Below are 18,294 nucleotides of genomic sequence, written 5' to 3' on the forward strand. Positions count from 1 at the left end.
TGAGTCTGGGCATGGTGCATGTGCCTGTAGCCCCGGCGCTGGGGAGGCTGAAACAGGAGGATCACTGGGAGTCCGGGCTGTGTAGTGGGACCCTGTACTAAATATATAAACAAAACAAAACAAAACAAAACAAAAAACATTCTCTTGAACCACTGATTCTATTTTAAGATGAATGAATTTTGTGATCATGAATCTCCTCTACTTTGGCTGAAAATAAAAGGGTAGCAAGTGCAGGCCACTTCTTTACAGATTCTTGGTGACGTGCTCTGAGTGCACGTCTGCTTTTGTCAGTATACCTGCTTTGCCTGTGGCATTGTGACGTGTCTTGTTCTTGTTTATTTTCATCAAACAATTGCAAACTGTCTTAAATACATTATGCAGATTATTTAGAAATTGTAGGTAATGTAAGTTTGTATAACGCCTTTAATATAGTTCTTGTTATTCTTAACTATACTTACATTAAATACAATGTTGGACACAGTAGTTGTACACATGAATTATTAATATTACTATTATTATTGCTTTTGTGATAATCTAAATTGTTGATTCAGAGCATAAGATTCTTTACTGAAGATCTACATTAAGACAAATTATGAAATCCTTTCCAATATTAATCTGCTCTCACAAAGTCATCAAAGTAAACATTTCCTCTCCAGTAGGCTGTAAGCCTCTCTTTTCTCACATCTTTTGAGAGTATGCGTAGTCTTGTCATAATTATTGCTAAGCTGGCCATCTTTCCCAGCACTTTATGTTTCACAACCTACCACAAAAGTGGTTTAGCAGACGCTTGCCAAGTGGAAAATCCAGATAACCATAATTATAATAAATTTGAAGGTTAAACTTTCATGTAACTATCACAACCTCAAGACGCAGCGTTATCATGACTACAAGAAAGAAATGGTTGAAAGTTTAATTAATAAAAAGAGTTGAGTGGCTATAACACTGATTGTGACAGAATGTTTCACTGCGGTGCTAGCCACGCGAGCGTTTGAAGTTCCTCAAGTGTAATCGTTTTACAAAAGTAGACACGTGGCCTGCTGAGAGCAATGATGATAAATCATGCCTCTTCCAAATCAAAAATTCTAAATACGGAATAAGAACAGAAAGAGAGTTGAAAACTCATGAATAGATTGTCACATCTCCAAGGAAAGCTCCACCACTAAAGAAAGGTCCATGGGCAACTTTGTACATTTCTAGAGAGGAAATGATTTTGTTCCAAGTTGTTTTCAAATACATTTTGCACTTAGAAAACAACTATTTTGAATACATTTGTTTTTTGTCATGAAAATTACCACTAACAAGGAGGGTAAATTAAGTCGGCGTAATACATTCTCATGGGTTCACCAATCTGAATGGCTGCAGCAAAGTAACTAAAAGTAACAAAATACTAAATTTATTTGAAAAGTATCAGTGTGTTTGGATAGCACAATATTGCAATATGTTACAGCTGTTAATGACAAAAATATTGTTTTTAAGGAAGCAGTCTCCAATTAATCACTTCCTCTGTTAGTGGTATAATTTATGGAAATGAAATGAGGCTAATAAACCCCAAAATGGAAGGAAAGAAAGAAGTTAAATAAATTGCTTCCTTGTGTAATAACAGAAAGTCACGATATCCATCATTTGGCCAAAGATAGCACGCCGCTAACGGCCTTATGTAGTGCTTGGTTCTCCTCCGAGGACGCAGAGGAAGGGGCACCGTGCTGCAGTCCCGCTTACCTCGGCCCCCAGTCTAGCCCCAGAAGTCTCTCCGGAGGCCGAAATGTGGAGGATGCAACAATCCTAGGAAGTTGATGCCACAGGGGACGGGGGTGGGGAGGGAGGGGTTGGCAGGGAGCCAGGTATTTCTGTACTCTTTGATTTCCGGGACTCTCTTTTTATTAAATTTGAACACTATGAATAACAAATATAAAGGTAAAACTTAATTTAGGAAAGAAGCAAATAGATGCACATTATTTTAAATATTTACTTAGGTTATTTAGCAAATACATTTACTTATCAGATTATATAAAGAAAAATGGAATTCTAAATGTTTCATCGCATTGTATTTTAATATTTTTCTCAACAACATTCAGTGTGAAAGGTCAAGCAATGGAAGCAATGGAGGGGGACAATATCTGTGAAGCCCTGCTGGGACCGGACACCCACAATGCGCTAATGAAGGACAAGTGCAGTCATTCTGTTTTTCCGAATTCTGGAATGATCTCTAAAAACACAACACCTGCTTTATCAATAGGAAAGACTTCTGTCTGAGTTCAACTGGACGAACACTGTCTCTGTAAGCCAAACTAGCTTACAAAGCATTTCACAGGTGGATTAATACCCTTTGATAAGGAATAGACCATTCGAAGTGAATAAACATTGATTTATACATTTATTCTTGTATTTTTGAACCTGCATATTGAGATGGTTGAATATTGACTTAATAATCATCATCCTACATTTAGAAAAATTCTACAATGTGTATTGTAGTATATAAGAAGGACTGTGCTTATTTATCAAGTTAAAGCTTCCTACGGCTGTTTCAGTTCTTACTCTGCTGATTACGCCAAGTGGAGTCTCTGAAGTCTTTCCTGGATGTGCTTTTTCTAACATGCAGGCACCAGTAAATGCACGCCTGCGGTGTATTTAGGCGCACACGTGTGCTTTCATGCGCGTATCGGAAATATGACCCGTAGAGATGAAGTTCAGTGGATGCACTATTTCAGACATAAGAGGACTCAATTAGAGGAAACTTACAGTAAATTTGGACTTAAAATTTATCAACTTTTAAGTAAATTAAAATTTTGAAATATGTTGCTTTACATCCTTGGTACTGGGAAGTAATCAGCAACCAAAATATAGCATTTTAGAATTTTATAATTTAGATAATTTTCACTCTTCTTGAATACATGTATCCTTGTGAATTTCTTCTTAAAAACGATCCAGTCTTAATGCAGATAGCTGGATGGGCAGACACTTACATAGGGCTGGACACTTTAACTGGATTGTTTGTCGGTAACTGTTTCACACAGAAAATCAGCAGTATCTAAGCTTTGGGGATTCCTGCTTTATAAACACGGTAGTGAATCAATTCGTTATGAAGCCACCGAACAGCTCATTTAACGTCGTGCTCTGCCACTTGTGCTGGCTCAGGTGCAACGCGCTCGAGCACAAGGCAGGCTCCGGCCCTGTGAGGATGAAGATATCTCCTATTTGTTTAGTCTATGTGGAACATCTGGTACGTTTTATTTTCATGATTTTATAGCAAATGCATTACCAAAGTAAGCACAGATAATCCATATGCCAGAGGGACAACCGCTACAGGAACCTTCACTTACAAAATCAGGAAATGTGAATTTTCAGGTTTCATTTACTTTTCCCCAAGAGAGATGGTAAGAGATAGAAAATGCCTATTTGTGGAAGCAGAAATCTTCCATAAAAATAATAAAATTCCATCTTCTATTTCAAAGATATGTGATCCATATAGCTTCGGAATTGAGGAAAAGTAGAACAAGCTGAAAATTTCTGTTTATTAACATCGCAGGCATATGAACAGGTGATTTCTGGTGACTTAAAGACTTTAATAAAAAAAAAAAACGTAAGAACAGGATTTTCTTTTTCTTTTTTTGAATCAGAAATTGAACTCAGGACCTCACACTTGCCTGGTAGGCGCCCTGATACTGAGCTGTAACCCTGATCCAACAACATGAGTTTCAAACCTGGTGTGTGTGTGTGTGTGTGTGTGTGTGTGTGTGTGTGTGTGTGTGGTATTGGTGATCAAACTTGGGACCTTCCGTGTGCCAGTCAGGTGCTTATGGCCCTGAGCTGTCTCCCTGGCCATCACACCTGGTCTTGGTTGTGTTGTGTGCCTCCCACCCATTAGTGGGCAGAACTGGATTTCTTGCCTGGACTCTCTTCAGAAGACTGCAATTTCTGATCGACTACTGTAAAGCCATAAAGTTGTTTCCCAGGGGTTCAGAAAATCCGGGGTGATAATACTGAAAGGATTTGATTCCAGATCGCACTCCCTCACATCATTCGGACAGGAGAGTGGGTCTCACAGCTGCTCTTGATCTGAGTTTGCTTTCTTTCAGAAAGAATCATTTCCTGCTTCCACAGATCATGCCGCTCCATCAACCCAGTGCTTCCTTAAGCTACAGCCCCTGCCTGGGCTTGGGTCCACCCCGCAGTGCAGAGTGGAGAGTAAGCCTTTGTTAAGTTGTACCTCGCAGCCCGCGCAGGTTCCCCTACTTGCACCACCCAGGGTTAGGTTCGGGATGGGCAGTCCTCCCGGGGTCCTCCCCTCCCGTGGGTCTACCTCTCACCCAGGGCTCTTCTGAGCTGTCCGAGTTGTGGCTCTGTGAGGGGATCCTTACCAGATTGCTCATCTTGGGAACCTTCACTGAGCAGAACATAAAATAGTGGTGCATTTCACATTCAGTGTCACCTTTGCCTTGATGGAACTTGGTAATTTATTAAATTGCAGACTTTTTAAAAAAGTAGACTTCAGCACATTCATCAAAACTCAAGGCTCCTCTTTGAGCTAAATGCTCAGATTTCTACTTGGAAGAGGCTGTGGTGCAGATCATCATAGCCCTGCTCCAAAGCACTAGATTTATAGCTCTTTAGACCATAGAGGCAGCAGTGCCAGATATATTTTATAAAATTTGGGACTGATTTTGATGCCAACCAAGACATAAATTGAGATGGGATGGCTGTGGAGATCATTTAGAAGATTGAATTCTGTGGACATTTCCCTGCGAGACGCTAAAATGGAAATGCATGCACGCAGAACAGCCAAGAAAACTATTAGGAAGTGAAATTCACGGATGCCATTAAGCCAGAAGATAGGACATAAAATATTTCAAGATCCAGAAATCTAAGATGAATGTTATGACTTTTTATAAAAATATTGGTACTTATGGTGTAGCTTTTTCCTTTCTGGATACGTAAATCTTAGTATTGCTCATTTTGGTTTATCAGGCAGGGGAAATGGGAGGTAGTTGAGAGGCAAATCGACTTGGCCAGTCATTCTCCTGAATACTGAGTTGGACAAGCTCCAGTTTTGAGTACAACATTATTTTAGGGCAGGAGAAGGGCTGGAAACAACCCAAAATTGCTCCCTAGCACTCTGTATGAGGTGTTACTGGGAATGTGGGGTCCGCTGGTGCACATGCATTCTGGCGCCTGACACCAAGAGCCTTCTGGGTGAATGGTCCCTGCTGCCGGAGCAGAGTGGAGCTGGGCATGTCAGGGCCACCAGGCCAAGTCACCACTGGGCTTGCTTTGCAGGCGAGGGAACTGCGTACTCGGGGTATTCTGGGGTTTCATCTCTAGTGTAGTTTCTTTCACCTCAATTTAGAGTTATTTTGTGGTTAGCCTCCGTATTAGAACCTCAGGATATGTAACATACAAAGTGTTACCACGTATGTTTACCGTGACAGCTGGAAAGGATCATGCTGACACGTGTCATGCGGCTCACGTTGCTTCCCAGCTTTCCGTGAAAACATCCCCCGTCTTTATGTGTTTCCACATGAGCACACACTTTAGTAACTGTGAGAAGTGACATTCACAAAAAGAAATACATGATTTACCAGGCTAGGCTCTGGATTATGGCCCTTTTGACTTCCACCTTCTGCCATCGGCTGTTCCAAGATAGAACACTGAGTCCTGTGGTAAGGCTGGGCTGCCAACTGGCAAGCATCACTCGGCTTCCAAACCCTTGACGTTGACTGCAGTCCGTGGTGTGTGTGTCGTGTGTGGTCAGTTAGCCACAGAAGCCACGAGGCACAGGGAAGCCTTCCTAGGGAGCGTGCCTTGTTGCCGCCCAGCTGCTGGGCAGTTGTGTCCCCCTTTCCTCCCCTGTGTGAGCAGTAGGGCTGTTCATACACACATGCACGCACATGCACACACAGATCCAGTAACAGTAGATCACACCAGTTTCTTTATGTTACAAGGTATGTGTTCTGATCTAAGAATCAGGAGAAAATTTGGTTTGTTTCTTTACTACCTGAGACTAAGCGATTCTGTATTCCTAATTCTCGATGATATTTCTCACTCTAATCCATCAAAACACATCTATAATCTGCAGCACTCTCAGCCCTACTCACTGGCTGATCAGCAAAGCTCACTTTTTTCAGCACTGGGGTTTGAACCGAGGGCCTCACATGTGCTAGTCAAGGGTTCTACCACAGACTTATTTCCAGAACTTTCTTTGATCAATTTCTTCATAGACACTTATAACTGCAGTAGGACTACTATTTTGGAATACTGATTGCATCTATAAAGGAATTACATTGCTAAAAAATGGATGCATCAGTAAGATTATATAATCCCTAACAATTCCCAAGCATAACCCAGAGCTCCACATACAATGCTGTGTAAGTTATTAGTTAACTGATTAGTTCAAAAGATGTTTCTAAAAAGAGATTTCATTTCACAATGTTATTAATATGATAATAATATGTAATTAACACATTTTTCAAAAAATAAGCGTATCTTCTATGTAGTTGAGATATCTGCTGGAAAACAAGAGCAGCAGCAAACTGTCTTGCAGCTGAGGTCTTTCCTTGCTTCATTCAGAGCTATTTATTGGATACCTACACTCTTCGCGATGTCACATCTGATGGAGCTCTGGAAACACAACATCCCCAAAACCACTAAGTTCCTATCAATGTGAAGATTACAGTCTGATTGGAAGTGAATTTTAACTGCATCCTTCTGCATTTGTACTGCCTACTGCTGCCCTAACTCTCCCAATCTAAGCAAATGGCTTCTTTGACGTGATGAATTAACACTTCACAGTCCTTCAGTGGGATGGGGCTGGTCACAAGTCAGTAGCGCCACAGGACATAGGTGGGACACGGACGTCTGAGGGACAGCCATATTTCAGGAGGCTGTATCAGAGGGCACCGTACCCCTGTGGGGGACCAACAGCCTCCCCAGGGGTAACCTCCTCTCATTTAGAAAGGGGACAGTGACCGACAGAAGATCCGTGTAGGGAATGTTCTGCCAGCAAATGCATTCTGAGACATTGGCCTCACTCATGGGTCCCGTGTCCTGCTGTGGTCTGTCTCCACCATTAGGTCTCAGCACAGCCCACACCCCTGGGCAGTGTGACAGGAGGAGCTGTGTCACAGAAGTCACTAGATCGCACTGCAGGCTGGGCCTACGGGATTCTAACCACATGAATGAAAAAGTTAGCGGTAGGGTAGGTGGAGTAAGAGCCGACAGGACAATTCTGTTAGTCACACTGGGCTTTCAGGCGTTCCTAATGGAGACTTGCTGGTTAGCTGGGCCTGTAACGAGCTTGTCCAGCAGAGGGTAGCGCAGCTTCACTGTTGCTTTCAAAAACGGCTGAAGTGTGCAGAGCGGGCTATCAGTGCAATTTTCTGCATTTTAAATAAAGATGAACTGAAGTTCCAGCATTAAGTAAATAACCCGGAATGAAATGGATTTCAGCCTTTTCTAGGAGGCATACAGCGAGCTCCGTCACACACCTGACCAGTGCTATAGACGAAGATGCCGGGAGCCCCCCACGGCCCTGGAGAGGCGTGCCTGACCTCATGAGCAGGCCGCCTGGCGCGTCTCAGGTTCATTGTAAGGCTTTTCTTGTTTGACATATTTTCATAAACATTCCATGGCCTGCTGTCCTTGGCTTGCTGCTATTTACGCAATATATACCTAAACCCGGTTTCCTTTTGTGATTAGGAGAACGTTGAGCAGTAAATTTCAGAGGGATCTAACACCTTGCACGCATCACACGCGCAGTCATCGTGTGAGGACCGCAGGCGGCGGGACTGGGGGCAGGCCCAGGACTCACCGTGGTGCTGTAAGTCTGAGCAGTGCGTCAGCGGATCTCCATTCCTGATGTCCTGTCGTCTTGTGCGTCTAAAATAGTGACATGGCAGAGGCATTAGTGGGGTCTGGTGTTCTTCTCAGGTGCTTTGATAACAAAGAAGGAAAATCAATGTCTGCACCAAAACCCCAGGAACTTGCAGGAAGAGATGGATGTGCACCAGCACGAAGATTCTCACAAGCCGCTCATGCACCTAAAGGGGCAGAGAGGAAAACGGGAACCAAGCGCACAGACGTTCGGAGGACGCCTCAAAAGCCTTTTAACATACAGGACAGAGACTTGATGGGGCCTGGCTATCAGAGCTGAGATACCAACCACAGCATCTTCAAACTCTAGGCTTAACTCCTAAGGAAACCGTCCACAAAATTTGGATTAATGATCCATTTCCTCAGCAAATTTTATTCATTAAACTTTAAATAAATTTTATTTCTGATCACTAGTGAGGGAGTAGGTACAAAGACTAGAAATCATGTTGTAATCTTTTTCTTAGTGTGTGTGCATAATTCCTTAAATAAATTGGAAATTTTTTAAATATTAAGATGGCCATTCTTTTTTTTTTTTTTTTTCTGTATTTAGTACAGGATCTACAGAGTCTCACTATGTGAATTGGACTCGTAGTGATCCTCCTGTTTTCAGCCTCCCAAGCGCTGGGATTACAGGCACACACCACCATGCCCAGTCTCAATCACTGTCTCAGCGCGCCCTGCTGGCAGAGCCAGCGTGCAGGGGATGAACCCCAGCTGCTGCGGCTGCCTAAGCAGGCCCTTTAGTCCTCTGAGTGAGCTGGCTGGCCTTTTGACCACTCTTTCTTTAAATTGCTTTTAAAATTTCTTTTTGCAGTGTTATATGACAATATTAAGCTGTCTCTTTAATTCTCACGCAATTATGACTGCATACCAATTTATCCGTGAATGGAACAGCAAAACAACACGACAGGCCCTCGTGGCAGAGGATATTAAGAGAGGAGAGGTGAATTTGTTTCCAAATTTTACAAGAATCAACAAGACTGCTTTGTCCCTTCTGCAGCTCCAGCTGCGTGCTGGGCCATCGCGTCGACACGCTCTTTGGGTCTGCTTTACTGTCGCACCAGGAAGGACGAGCCGGGCTCTGGCCCTGCCGGAGCAGAGCAGCAGGCCTGGACCGAGGCCTGGAGCAGGGCGTGGCTCCGCGAGCGCGCTGGGCGGACCGGGTGCCGCTCCGCTCACTCTCGTCCCTGGAAAGCGCTCTCGCGCAAGCCATCAAGAGCTGAAAATATGGAATTTGTTACTGAATTCATAAATTGAGAAGTCTAAAGTATTTATAGAGTTCTATTTGCAGCATCTGAGAGGCTATCAAACAGATGTTGTGCGTTTCAAAATTGAGCCAATAAGAGAACTTGTGAAATATGAGCCAAAAAGCATTCGGGAAGGCATATTTTACTGCTATTTAAACTTTTTAGAAATGCCATCCCCAAAATACATACGTTGCAAGGTCTCTAAACACCCTTCTCAAAGAGGAGGAGTGGCAGACACATGAAATTGGATTAAGGGAAATCTGTAAGGCACAACAAAAATGTGTTGACGAAAATCCCTTCAATGTGGAACTGGGTATGAGCTAAACACAAATACAAAATATATAGGTTTTCGCTTATTATAAGGTGGCTTTGATTTTTACCTCCTTTCTTAGTAAGAAAAGCTTAACATTTAAATAGACAATTACTTGTTGAGCAATGGCACACACTTTTCCCTGTAAAGGGAAGAAGATCCAAGTTTAGTTCAAACACAAACTCTCCGTGCTTTGAATGACAAAATGCCCCTTGGAGCTAAATGCGTTTAAGAAACAGATAGTTTCAATTTAAGTATCTGCCTCACTGCTGTGCAGACTGCAGAGTACTATTTATTAAACGAGTCGTGCTTTCTTTAGTTGATAAATACTATTTTTACATTGTTTTCTTTTCCAATCGAAAATGTTAACACAGTCAGTGGGTGTCCAAAGCAACACAAATCACCGAGTTGTGCAAAGATGCCGTCACGTTTGCATGGCATGCGGAAGGTGTAAGGAGTTCTGCATTTAGTGGGGTCCTCGTGCATACCGTACTTCCACTTAGTGTTAACCTGATACTGGGTTCTAATCTACGTCGTAAACTTCACTCGCAGCGTCTAACCTCGACGCTGTCTCAGACCTGCAGTGGACAGATGTAACTGCCCCCTATAGCTGGTTCTTTTCCTGAGGTTTTCCCCATCATTTAAAGTAATTGCAATTGAATAGGACATATCTTGCTCGCTATGAAAAAGTCACTTTCATAGCTCCTTGGAAGACACTGGGGGCAACAGAAAGGAGGCAAGACAAATGACACTGCTCTCCCGAAGCAGCGGGTTGGTGATGCTGACCTCCTTCTTGCTGTGCATGCCCTAATCTTCAGGCCCCTGTCCGTGCAAGATACAATATGATACCATCCTCTATCATTCTTGTTTCTTAAACTCCGGTAAATTCCAATAAAGACAGCTCTCAGTTAGGAGTAGGAGGGGTGTGGATATGGTTACTTTGTTTACTTCGGGCAAATAATGGAAGAGCTGTCCTTTGTCAAAGGACAAGCACGCTGACTTGTCTGACCCTTTGGATCTGCCCTGTCTTTGCGTCGTGACTGCATCTTTTGTGAAGGGGACTCTGTGGACGGGTCAAGTGGAATTTCCTCGTATTTTCAGTCTTGTGGGCAGTGGCCTGCGGTTACATTTCATCTTCATGTAGTGTTGCAGGTTACCTTCTAGGTATAGCTGAGTATTTTATTCAAGAATTTTTCCCCAAATACTTGTGAATATTATCAAGAATATATTCAAAATATGTGTACTACACATATAGGGATAGATGCATATTTTGTTCCATGGTTTTATGTTTCAATCCAACCCTGTAAACAGAATATGACATAGCAGCACTACTACATAAGTTTTCTTGGGTCAAAACAAGATAGCTTTTGGGGTGGTAGTTAATCAGAATTAATATGTCACAGAAAAATGGGATTTTTTCAATCTGGAAAAATAATTTGAGGTTTATGGTTGGATGTTTGAGTGTCCTGTAAAACACCAAAGATGAATGCATTTCTTTCCCTCAGACCTTTCTGTTCATTCAGAAACAAAAAGCGGCTTATCAAAGTGTGGGAAAAGAAGGGCCAGAGAGATAGCCCAGTAGAGTAAGCACCTGCTGAGGCAGGGATGTGTTGGCCCCGCTCCCGGGTGTGCTGAGCCAGCCACTCAGGCCAGGCCGGGTGCGGTGGTGCGCGCCTGCAGTCCCAGAGCTGGGGAGGCTGAGACAGGAGGATCACTATGAGTCTGAGCTGTGCAGTGAGACCCTGTAACAAATACATTTTTTAAATGTGGAAAAAGGACTGAATGTTGCTGGATAGCAAACATGAAGCATTTTTGGAGAAATGTGTATTTTGGCCCGAGAGAATCAGACTTCATTTGGCTTCTTTCTTGACTTTCTCTGTGGTTTTGACCATCTTTCTCCCCATGTAACATGAGGCCATAAGACTAGAATTTGCAAGTATGAAAATTCAGGACATGACTATGCGGCCTTACACACCCATCCATCCTCTCCTGACGCCGTCGCCTTCCATCGCTCAAGGACTCGACTGCCCTACCATACAGTTTTCTGGTTATGTTCATCATTTAGGATCAGGAGAAGAGAAGAAAGGTGAAAGTGCTCCCCACAGCCACACAGACCTCTCACACAATGGTCAGTGGGGCTCTCTGGCGAACCCTGTCCCGAGGTGGGGAGCAGTGACCAGCTCCTCCTGTCCTCAGTCCCCTACCTCTTGGCTGTGGGGAAGTAGCGCGAGCAGGAGGCTCCGTCCCAGGCACAGTAGGGGTCCCTGGCCAGGCAGCACTCTGCGCAGGCTTTGCCGTAGATGTCACAGCGGTGCAGGGGCAGCTGGGCCACCCCAGAGGCCGAGCCGACGTAGAGTTGTTGCTGTGAAAAGAGTGGGACATTGTGACTAAAACGGCCTGGACTTTAAGTCTCTAGTCCCAGGAAAGAGATTCACATACTCATACTTAGCAGTAATACAACTACAGAGGACAAGAGAGCCCATTATCCACAGCTTCTTAAAAAATTACCAAAGCATCCCACAGAAATTGAGCAGGAGCAAATTCCAAGCATTTCGCTGGAACAGGTGTTTTTGTTTCAAGTAAAACAAGCTAAATACAAGACAAACATAGATCGAGCAGCTATTATGTTCGAGTCTTGTTTTGTTATGCTTAGGAAGTATTTTTAATACAGTTTCAATTAGGGACCCTGTCACCAAGGCCATGTGCTGTGGGCAGGAAGTGGCCCGCAGTCTGCCAACCTCTAAGCCTGTTTCTGCCTGGGATGGGCCAGGCCGGCCCTGAGAGCAGAAGGGGAGAGTGTTTAGCCCTGACGGCCTCCAGGAAGGATGCCTGGACTCATTGCGAGTCTGTCTCACGTGGATGGTACTGAGGGAAAGCAGCCTCTCTGGTGTGTTCACAGCGGCAAACGCAGTGCGCAGGCTTGGTCCAGGGTGGGGCACTGAGGCACCTGGATTCTCCATCCTGTCTTGCAGCCATGTGAACTCTGGGATCTGGCATACCACATGATTTTCATAAGAACTGACTTCCTTATCCATAAGATGAGCCTGCTGTGCAAATTTTAAAAGTAGGCATCCAGAGAGAAACTCCACCTCACCACTCTCCAACAATGCACCTAGAGTTGCTGAGTATGGTGTGCCGCTGTTGGGGGGAGCGGTGTTTGGCTGGCTCAGCATCCACCTGGGAGAGTGATAGTAAAGCACACATCTATGCGTGTCAGCATGGTGTCCTCCTGTCCTTCTGCTCCTCCTGTCCTCCTTAAGGGTCCTGGGGAATGCATCTGTCACTGGCCCTTTCCTCTCTGCCACTGTTCCTGTGCTCTGCTTCTCAAGTTGTCATGAGCTAGGCAGTTTTGCTGCCTCTCACCATTTCACCATCATGCCCCTACCTTAGCTGTCCATGAACTGAACCATCTGAAACCTTAAGCTAAAGTCCTCTCCTACCAGGCATGGTGGCACACAGCTGTAATCCCAGCCCTCGGAGGCTGAGACAGAAGGGTTGCTGCAATTTCCAAGCTAGTTTGAACTATCTAGTGAGACCTGGTCTCAAAGAAATTGAAAATTAACTAAATTAAGCCTTTCCTCTTTCAGATTGTGAGTTCAGGTATCACGTCTCATTGACTAACCTACTGAATGAAGCACATGCTAGGGGATATTGTGAAAAGAAAAAACAAAAACTCTGCAGAGACTATGACCTAAGGACTTCTGTACAACTTTCACAATGCTCAGAGCTAAGCCAATGTAACAGGTCAGGCACAAAATTATGTAGATACAAAATGAGATAAAATTTTGTGATTTATCTAACATGTACTGCAATTTTGCCAAACTTTTTTGCCCTAGAGGATTAATTGTAGTGTCTTAAATAAAAAGAATGCCAACAGGGGGCTGGGGAGATAGCTCAGTAGAATAAGCATTTGCCTGGCAAGTGCAAGGTCCTGAGTTCAATCTCTGTACCACAAAAAAAGAGAAAAATTATATAAACACTAAAACATGTAACAATATGCAGGCATAAGATTTCTTTCTTTCTTTTTTTTTTTTTTGTGGAACCAGGGATTGAACTCAGGCCCTTGTGCTCGCGAAGGAAGCACTTATTCCACTGAGCCATCTCCCCAGCCCCATGGCATAAGATTTCAAAGCTGAATCTTAATTCCTCCAGTATTCTGTATATGAAAAATAAGCTTCACAAAAGCCACGCTCTACTCTGAATAATGGTGTTCTCCTTTAACATTATAAATTTCTTAAATATTCAGAAATGATTAATAGTTAATACTTCTTTTCCAAAGACTTTCATTTATGAAGTACTTCTATAAATAGGCAATAAATTGAATGTAGACTGAAGTATCTTTCAGAATCTAAGAAATTACTAAGGCTATAAGGGGTGTTTATATAAAAAATAGTTCAGTGCTTAAGGCTAACCTTATAATTTACTGTAAAAAAGAATAAGAGGGAAGGAGTAATGCCACCAAAACTAAGCCACGTGGAAGCATTTACCAAGACAAGCATTACTATGCCATTAAATAGAAAAAATAAAATTATAGTATATTTTACTAGATGCTCAACTGTACAGTATATTTGTCTTTGTTCCTGTTTTCCTTTTTAGTATTACACCGAAAGATGCTATCAACAAGACAAATTAAGAAGTGATGGTTAAATACTGGAAAGAAAAATGAAATATTAATTTTCCTTCTTTTTAGTTTGTCTCCTATTAGCCTCCTTATTTTTGTATAAATGAGTTTAGATTATGTTGAAGGAAGCAATTTCAGTGAGATGACATGAAATGACTCCACAATGTTGAAACAAGAATGAAATTCTGTAGCTCCAGCAAACATCTGGCAGAGTGGTGGGCAGGTGTGCATGTGTACATGCCATTCTGAGTCTCTCATCCTCACTGGTTTAAAAACTGCGGAATAACTGGGAGAAGCAGCACAGAGTTCTCTGCGTTGGGCCGTTAGCTTCTAGGAACATGAGCCAAATTTGTACTTAGAAATTCATGGCACAAGACATTGAGAAGGAAAAGAATTGTCCAACTAAACCATCTAAATCTGTCACAATTCTCTAGGAGAGAAACGGAAATAATAGGGAAAATACAAAACCAAAAATATGGCAAATGAAATTACTGTAATGAAAATCTAAAAATGCCAAACAATAAAGCAACTCAATGTTTTTATTTTATTGTAATTCTTCAGGATTATGAATAATGTGCAAAATCATCCTGCTACCCAGGTGAAACGTGGAGGGAGAGGTCGGCTTCCCCGCATGTGAGCCCAGCTCCGCCCGGCGCGCTCTGCCTGCGGGACAGCACCGCGGCCCTCGCGCCCCACTCCTCCCACGCCGGGGGCAGCAGGGCTGGGCCCCTGTGACGTCACCTGTCCCTCCCCAACTTGCATCCTCCCTTAAGAAGGTGGCTCGAAGTGAGCATGGAACTGCGTCCTGTCTGAATGAAAGCCAACGTCTTCCAGAAATGGGAAATGGAACTCGTAGGTCAGGGACATTTCACCGTGCAATGGTATTTTCAGTTTATAAATTGCTTCTGTTTGCTTGGTGGCGAAATTTGAAATCTGTAGAGAATCTTTTAGATTGCTATAAGCTCTTTAAAACCAAAAAGAGATATTTTACCAACCAAACTCAATGAGGAAGTAATGTAACCTGGCTTGGCTAGGAATCCTAGCAGAGAATAAATGCTTAATTTAAAAAATCATTACAGGAAAGACTATCCCGGTCTAGCTTACATCCTGGAAATCCCCGGACTTCCTTGGCAACATGCGCCCAATTTTAGATTACAAGAACAGGTGCACACATACTCATGAAGTATAAGATGACAGGATTGGGGCAGCCCTCAGGATGCCGAGCTGTCCTAAGTGTCTTGGAGATTAGTGATCTATTTTGATGTGTCTGTGTGGAAAGGGCCCACACTGAGCTTCCCGGGCGCGGTCCTTAGGGTTTCCTGAGGGATGAGGCGTGAGAGGCCACTGGAGAAGTAGATAGGACACACAGCGTAGTTTTGGAGTCAGATTAGCTAAGCGACCTTGTATTTTACAGTTTGTATGTTAGTAAGGGCTGCTTCCCTCTGGAATTTTCTTTTCTTTTTTTACTTTATTGAGGAACAATAGCAATGAGACAGTTTCAAAGCCGATTAGTAGGACAGTTTCAATAACTAGTACATTGCATATTGTTGTCTTCGTAGTGATTATTCATAGTACAAGCTGCAGACATGATATCCTGCCCAAACACTATTAGTACAAATCTTTCTTCTCACTGGCTTAACAGAAAAGTAGCTGTATATCTAGCCTATTTTGTATATACAGATACAAAATGCTCCTTTATTTATATCTCCTTTTTTGTTTTGGAATTTTCTTTTAGACTGTTTATAATTAATTCCAAACCAGTATCCTAATTCTTGTTAAGTTACACTTGATGTACTGGATTAAAGATTGGGTAAGTCTTAAAAGGAAATAAAACTTTGTTAGGGATTTAAGTGCTATACTGTTGTGCATATCCATCAGTATTTAGAAGTCACATGTTTTTTAAATCTCTTGCCAAAACCTTCATTCAGTATGCATACAAGCCAACCCAATATTCTGTCTTTATTCTTTGAATTCATGGAGTCTTAGAATTTATTATGGAGGAGAGATTATTTTTCTACTTTCTTTTTATGTTTAGTCAAATTCAAAGTCATGTTCTACTTTTACTAGCATACAACACTATTGAAAATGTAACATTAACTTTTAAGTCAAGATTCTCTAGACATATATGCCAATTGCTTAATTTTATTAGCCTATAAAAGTATTGTGCTTATATATTCAAAATAAAATTAAATTATAAATTTATTTTCAAATAGTCACTAATGCTAGTCTTGAAGTTCATATATGTAATTCATAACGGATGAAAACAACCATTGCGTAGAAGCAAATTGTATTACAATGTCTGCAACAGGAATGATGAGAATTTAAATAATGATGCAGGAAATATGTTTTAAGACAGATGATATTTATCAAAAACATAAGGGAAAGGAGAAGTATTTTCAGTGTACCAGCTTATTTTGTGAATGGTATTTCTTTGCTCGTAGCTTCCATTCGTGTGCCATTGTTAACAGAGCTAGAGAATTTGAAACACAAAATTAACAAAGCGATATTGATGGTAACCGGTGAGGGCAGTACCTGCTTAGGGGATAGCTCCATTGCTGAAATCGTCGTTGGTTCCTAGAGAAGAAAATATGCAAAGCACTTGGTCAGTGAGAAGAGTCATTAATTAAAGCATTAAGAGTAATTAATTAAGGCATATGCAATAAAAATTCCAGAAAGGATACAATTTGATTGGGAGATAAAGAACCAGGGCGAAGCTGCCCAGATCGGTGACCATCCAGCATGTGGAGTGGACGTGCAGAGCTCCTGGTCGCTGTCCTGGCAAGGAGCGCCCCGGGCCGCCCGGGCAGCTGGCTGCGCAGGGCTCGGCTTGGGACTGCCCAACCAGGGGTTGGGAAGCACTGCTGCAGTGGGCCTGCCCCGGTGACCCCAGCTTCGCACAGCAGGGCTTTCTCCACTTGGTGCTGTGTGAAAGCCCCGGTCAGCCTGTGCTTAGCCGTCGTCACTAATTGCTCAGGTGGGAGGGACAGAGCAGCACTCAAGCTCTGACTGCGACAGGTGACGCATCACCGCTGCTGTGGGTGGGAAGACGGGAGTATCTGGTCATTCTGTAATCTGGACAAATGTTCGTGTTCTGTCGGCTCCGGGCACCACCAGGATGAAACTGGGCCTGCTTCCAGCTGCCAAGGACGGCGAGATGTGCTTGAGCTGGCTGCGCTGCTACACAATGACTGCTTATTGTGCCAGTGAGTTAGAGGGCTGCCCAACAGGACAACCTCATCCACACGCCGATAAGGAGAAGCAGAGCCCATCACCCAGGGGTGGCCATCGCCAAGGTGTTCAGACCGGAGCACAGGACGCAAGAGCGCAGCCGCAAAGACAGCTCCTGCTCCCGGACTCGTGCAGGCCACTGTGAGATGCACAGCGGAGCATCTTAGTTTACAGTGTGATTGAACGATGCAGTGAACGTTGAAATTAAAAAAAATACGGTAAAAGACACATCCCCCGTAAAGTCCTCCCCCTTGTTCCAAGCCCAACAGCCCATTGCTCTTGTCTCGCTGTCAAGCAGCTGTGGAGCCCTATTTCCGGAGTCTCTGATGGCGCTGTCATGGCTGCTTTGAATTCCTGGGTCCATTAGACACCTTCCCCTTTGGTGGTCTTTTGGTTTGGAGAAGATCCAGGAGTCACATGACGTCAAGTCCGAGGCATAACGTGGATGAAGCCGCACTTCGTTATTTGACGAGTCTGCCCTGCTGGGTGGCGCTCAGCGGTGGTGCTTACGGTGTTTTGATCATATCTAGTAGAGCCAGGCAAGGGAGAGCCTCCAGAGCTGCTCCAGGGGTGCCGAGAGTACGGGGTCCAAGCTGTCGGAGAGCGAGGAAGGCCGCTCCGTTTACTGTGACGATTTACCATCTGCTGTCCGGTGGCCCACCCCTCCTGCCACTCTCCAGGCGCCGTCCCTGGGAGCACGCGTCTAAACTCTCCTTGCACTGAGGCAACATGGTAAGAGGAATGCTTAGGTTTCAGGCAGGGCTGATGGGAGCAGAAAGGCCTCCTGCATGGGCGTGTGACACCAGCGCTGCAGTCAGTGTGGGGAAGAGCTGGACACTGACACCGGTGGACTGAGACTCTGACGCTTGCCTGACCGAGAGGGCTGGCGCCCGGCCGGGTGTGCAGGCCCACTGCCACCCCGATCTCGTGCAGCATCATGATGGGGCTTCCTCAGTGCTTCCCAGTGTGCTTGGTGCAACATCTCTAACCCCCTCTTCTCCTCCACACCATCCTTTTCTCTT

General features: G+C 43.7%; 1 protein-coding gene across 1 annotated transcript in view; it reads right to left on the bottom strand.

Moving 5' to 3' along the window:
- The window catches only part of Sema3a (semaphorin 3A), a 462,357-nt gene that overhangs the window by 15,901 nt on the left and 428,162 nt on the right, over positions 1-18,294 (bottom strand). Inside the window, exons 15-17 of the mRNA XM_023724302.1 lie at positions 16,577-16,618; positions 11,628-11,785; positions 7,805-7,872 (exon numbers count right to left, since the gene is read on the bottom strand). Coding sequence (XP_023580070.1) covers positions 7,805-7,872; positions 11,628-11,785; positions 16,577-16,618 — 268 coding nt within the window. The remainder of the gene's footprint in view (positions 1-7,804; positions 7,873-11,627; positions 11,786-16,576; positions 16,619-18,294) is intronic.

This window comes from Octodon degus, unplaced genomic scaffold (assembly GCF_000260255.1).
Source record: "Octodon degus isolate 3935 unplaced genomic scaffold, OctDeg1.0 scaffold00108, whole genome shotgun sequence".
NCBI classification, from domain to species: Eukaryota; Metazoa; Chordata; class Mammalia; order Rodentia; family Octodontidae; genus Octodon; species Octodon degus.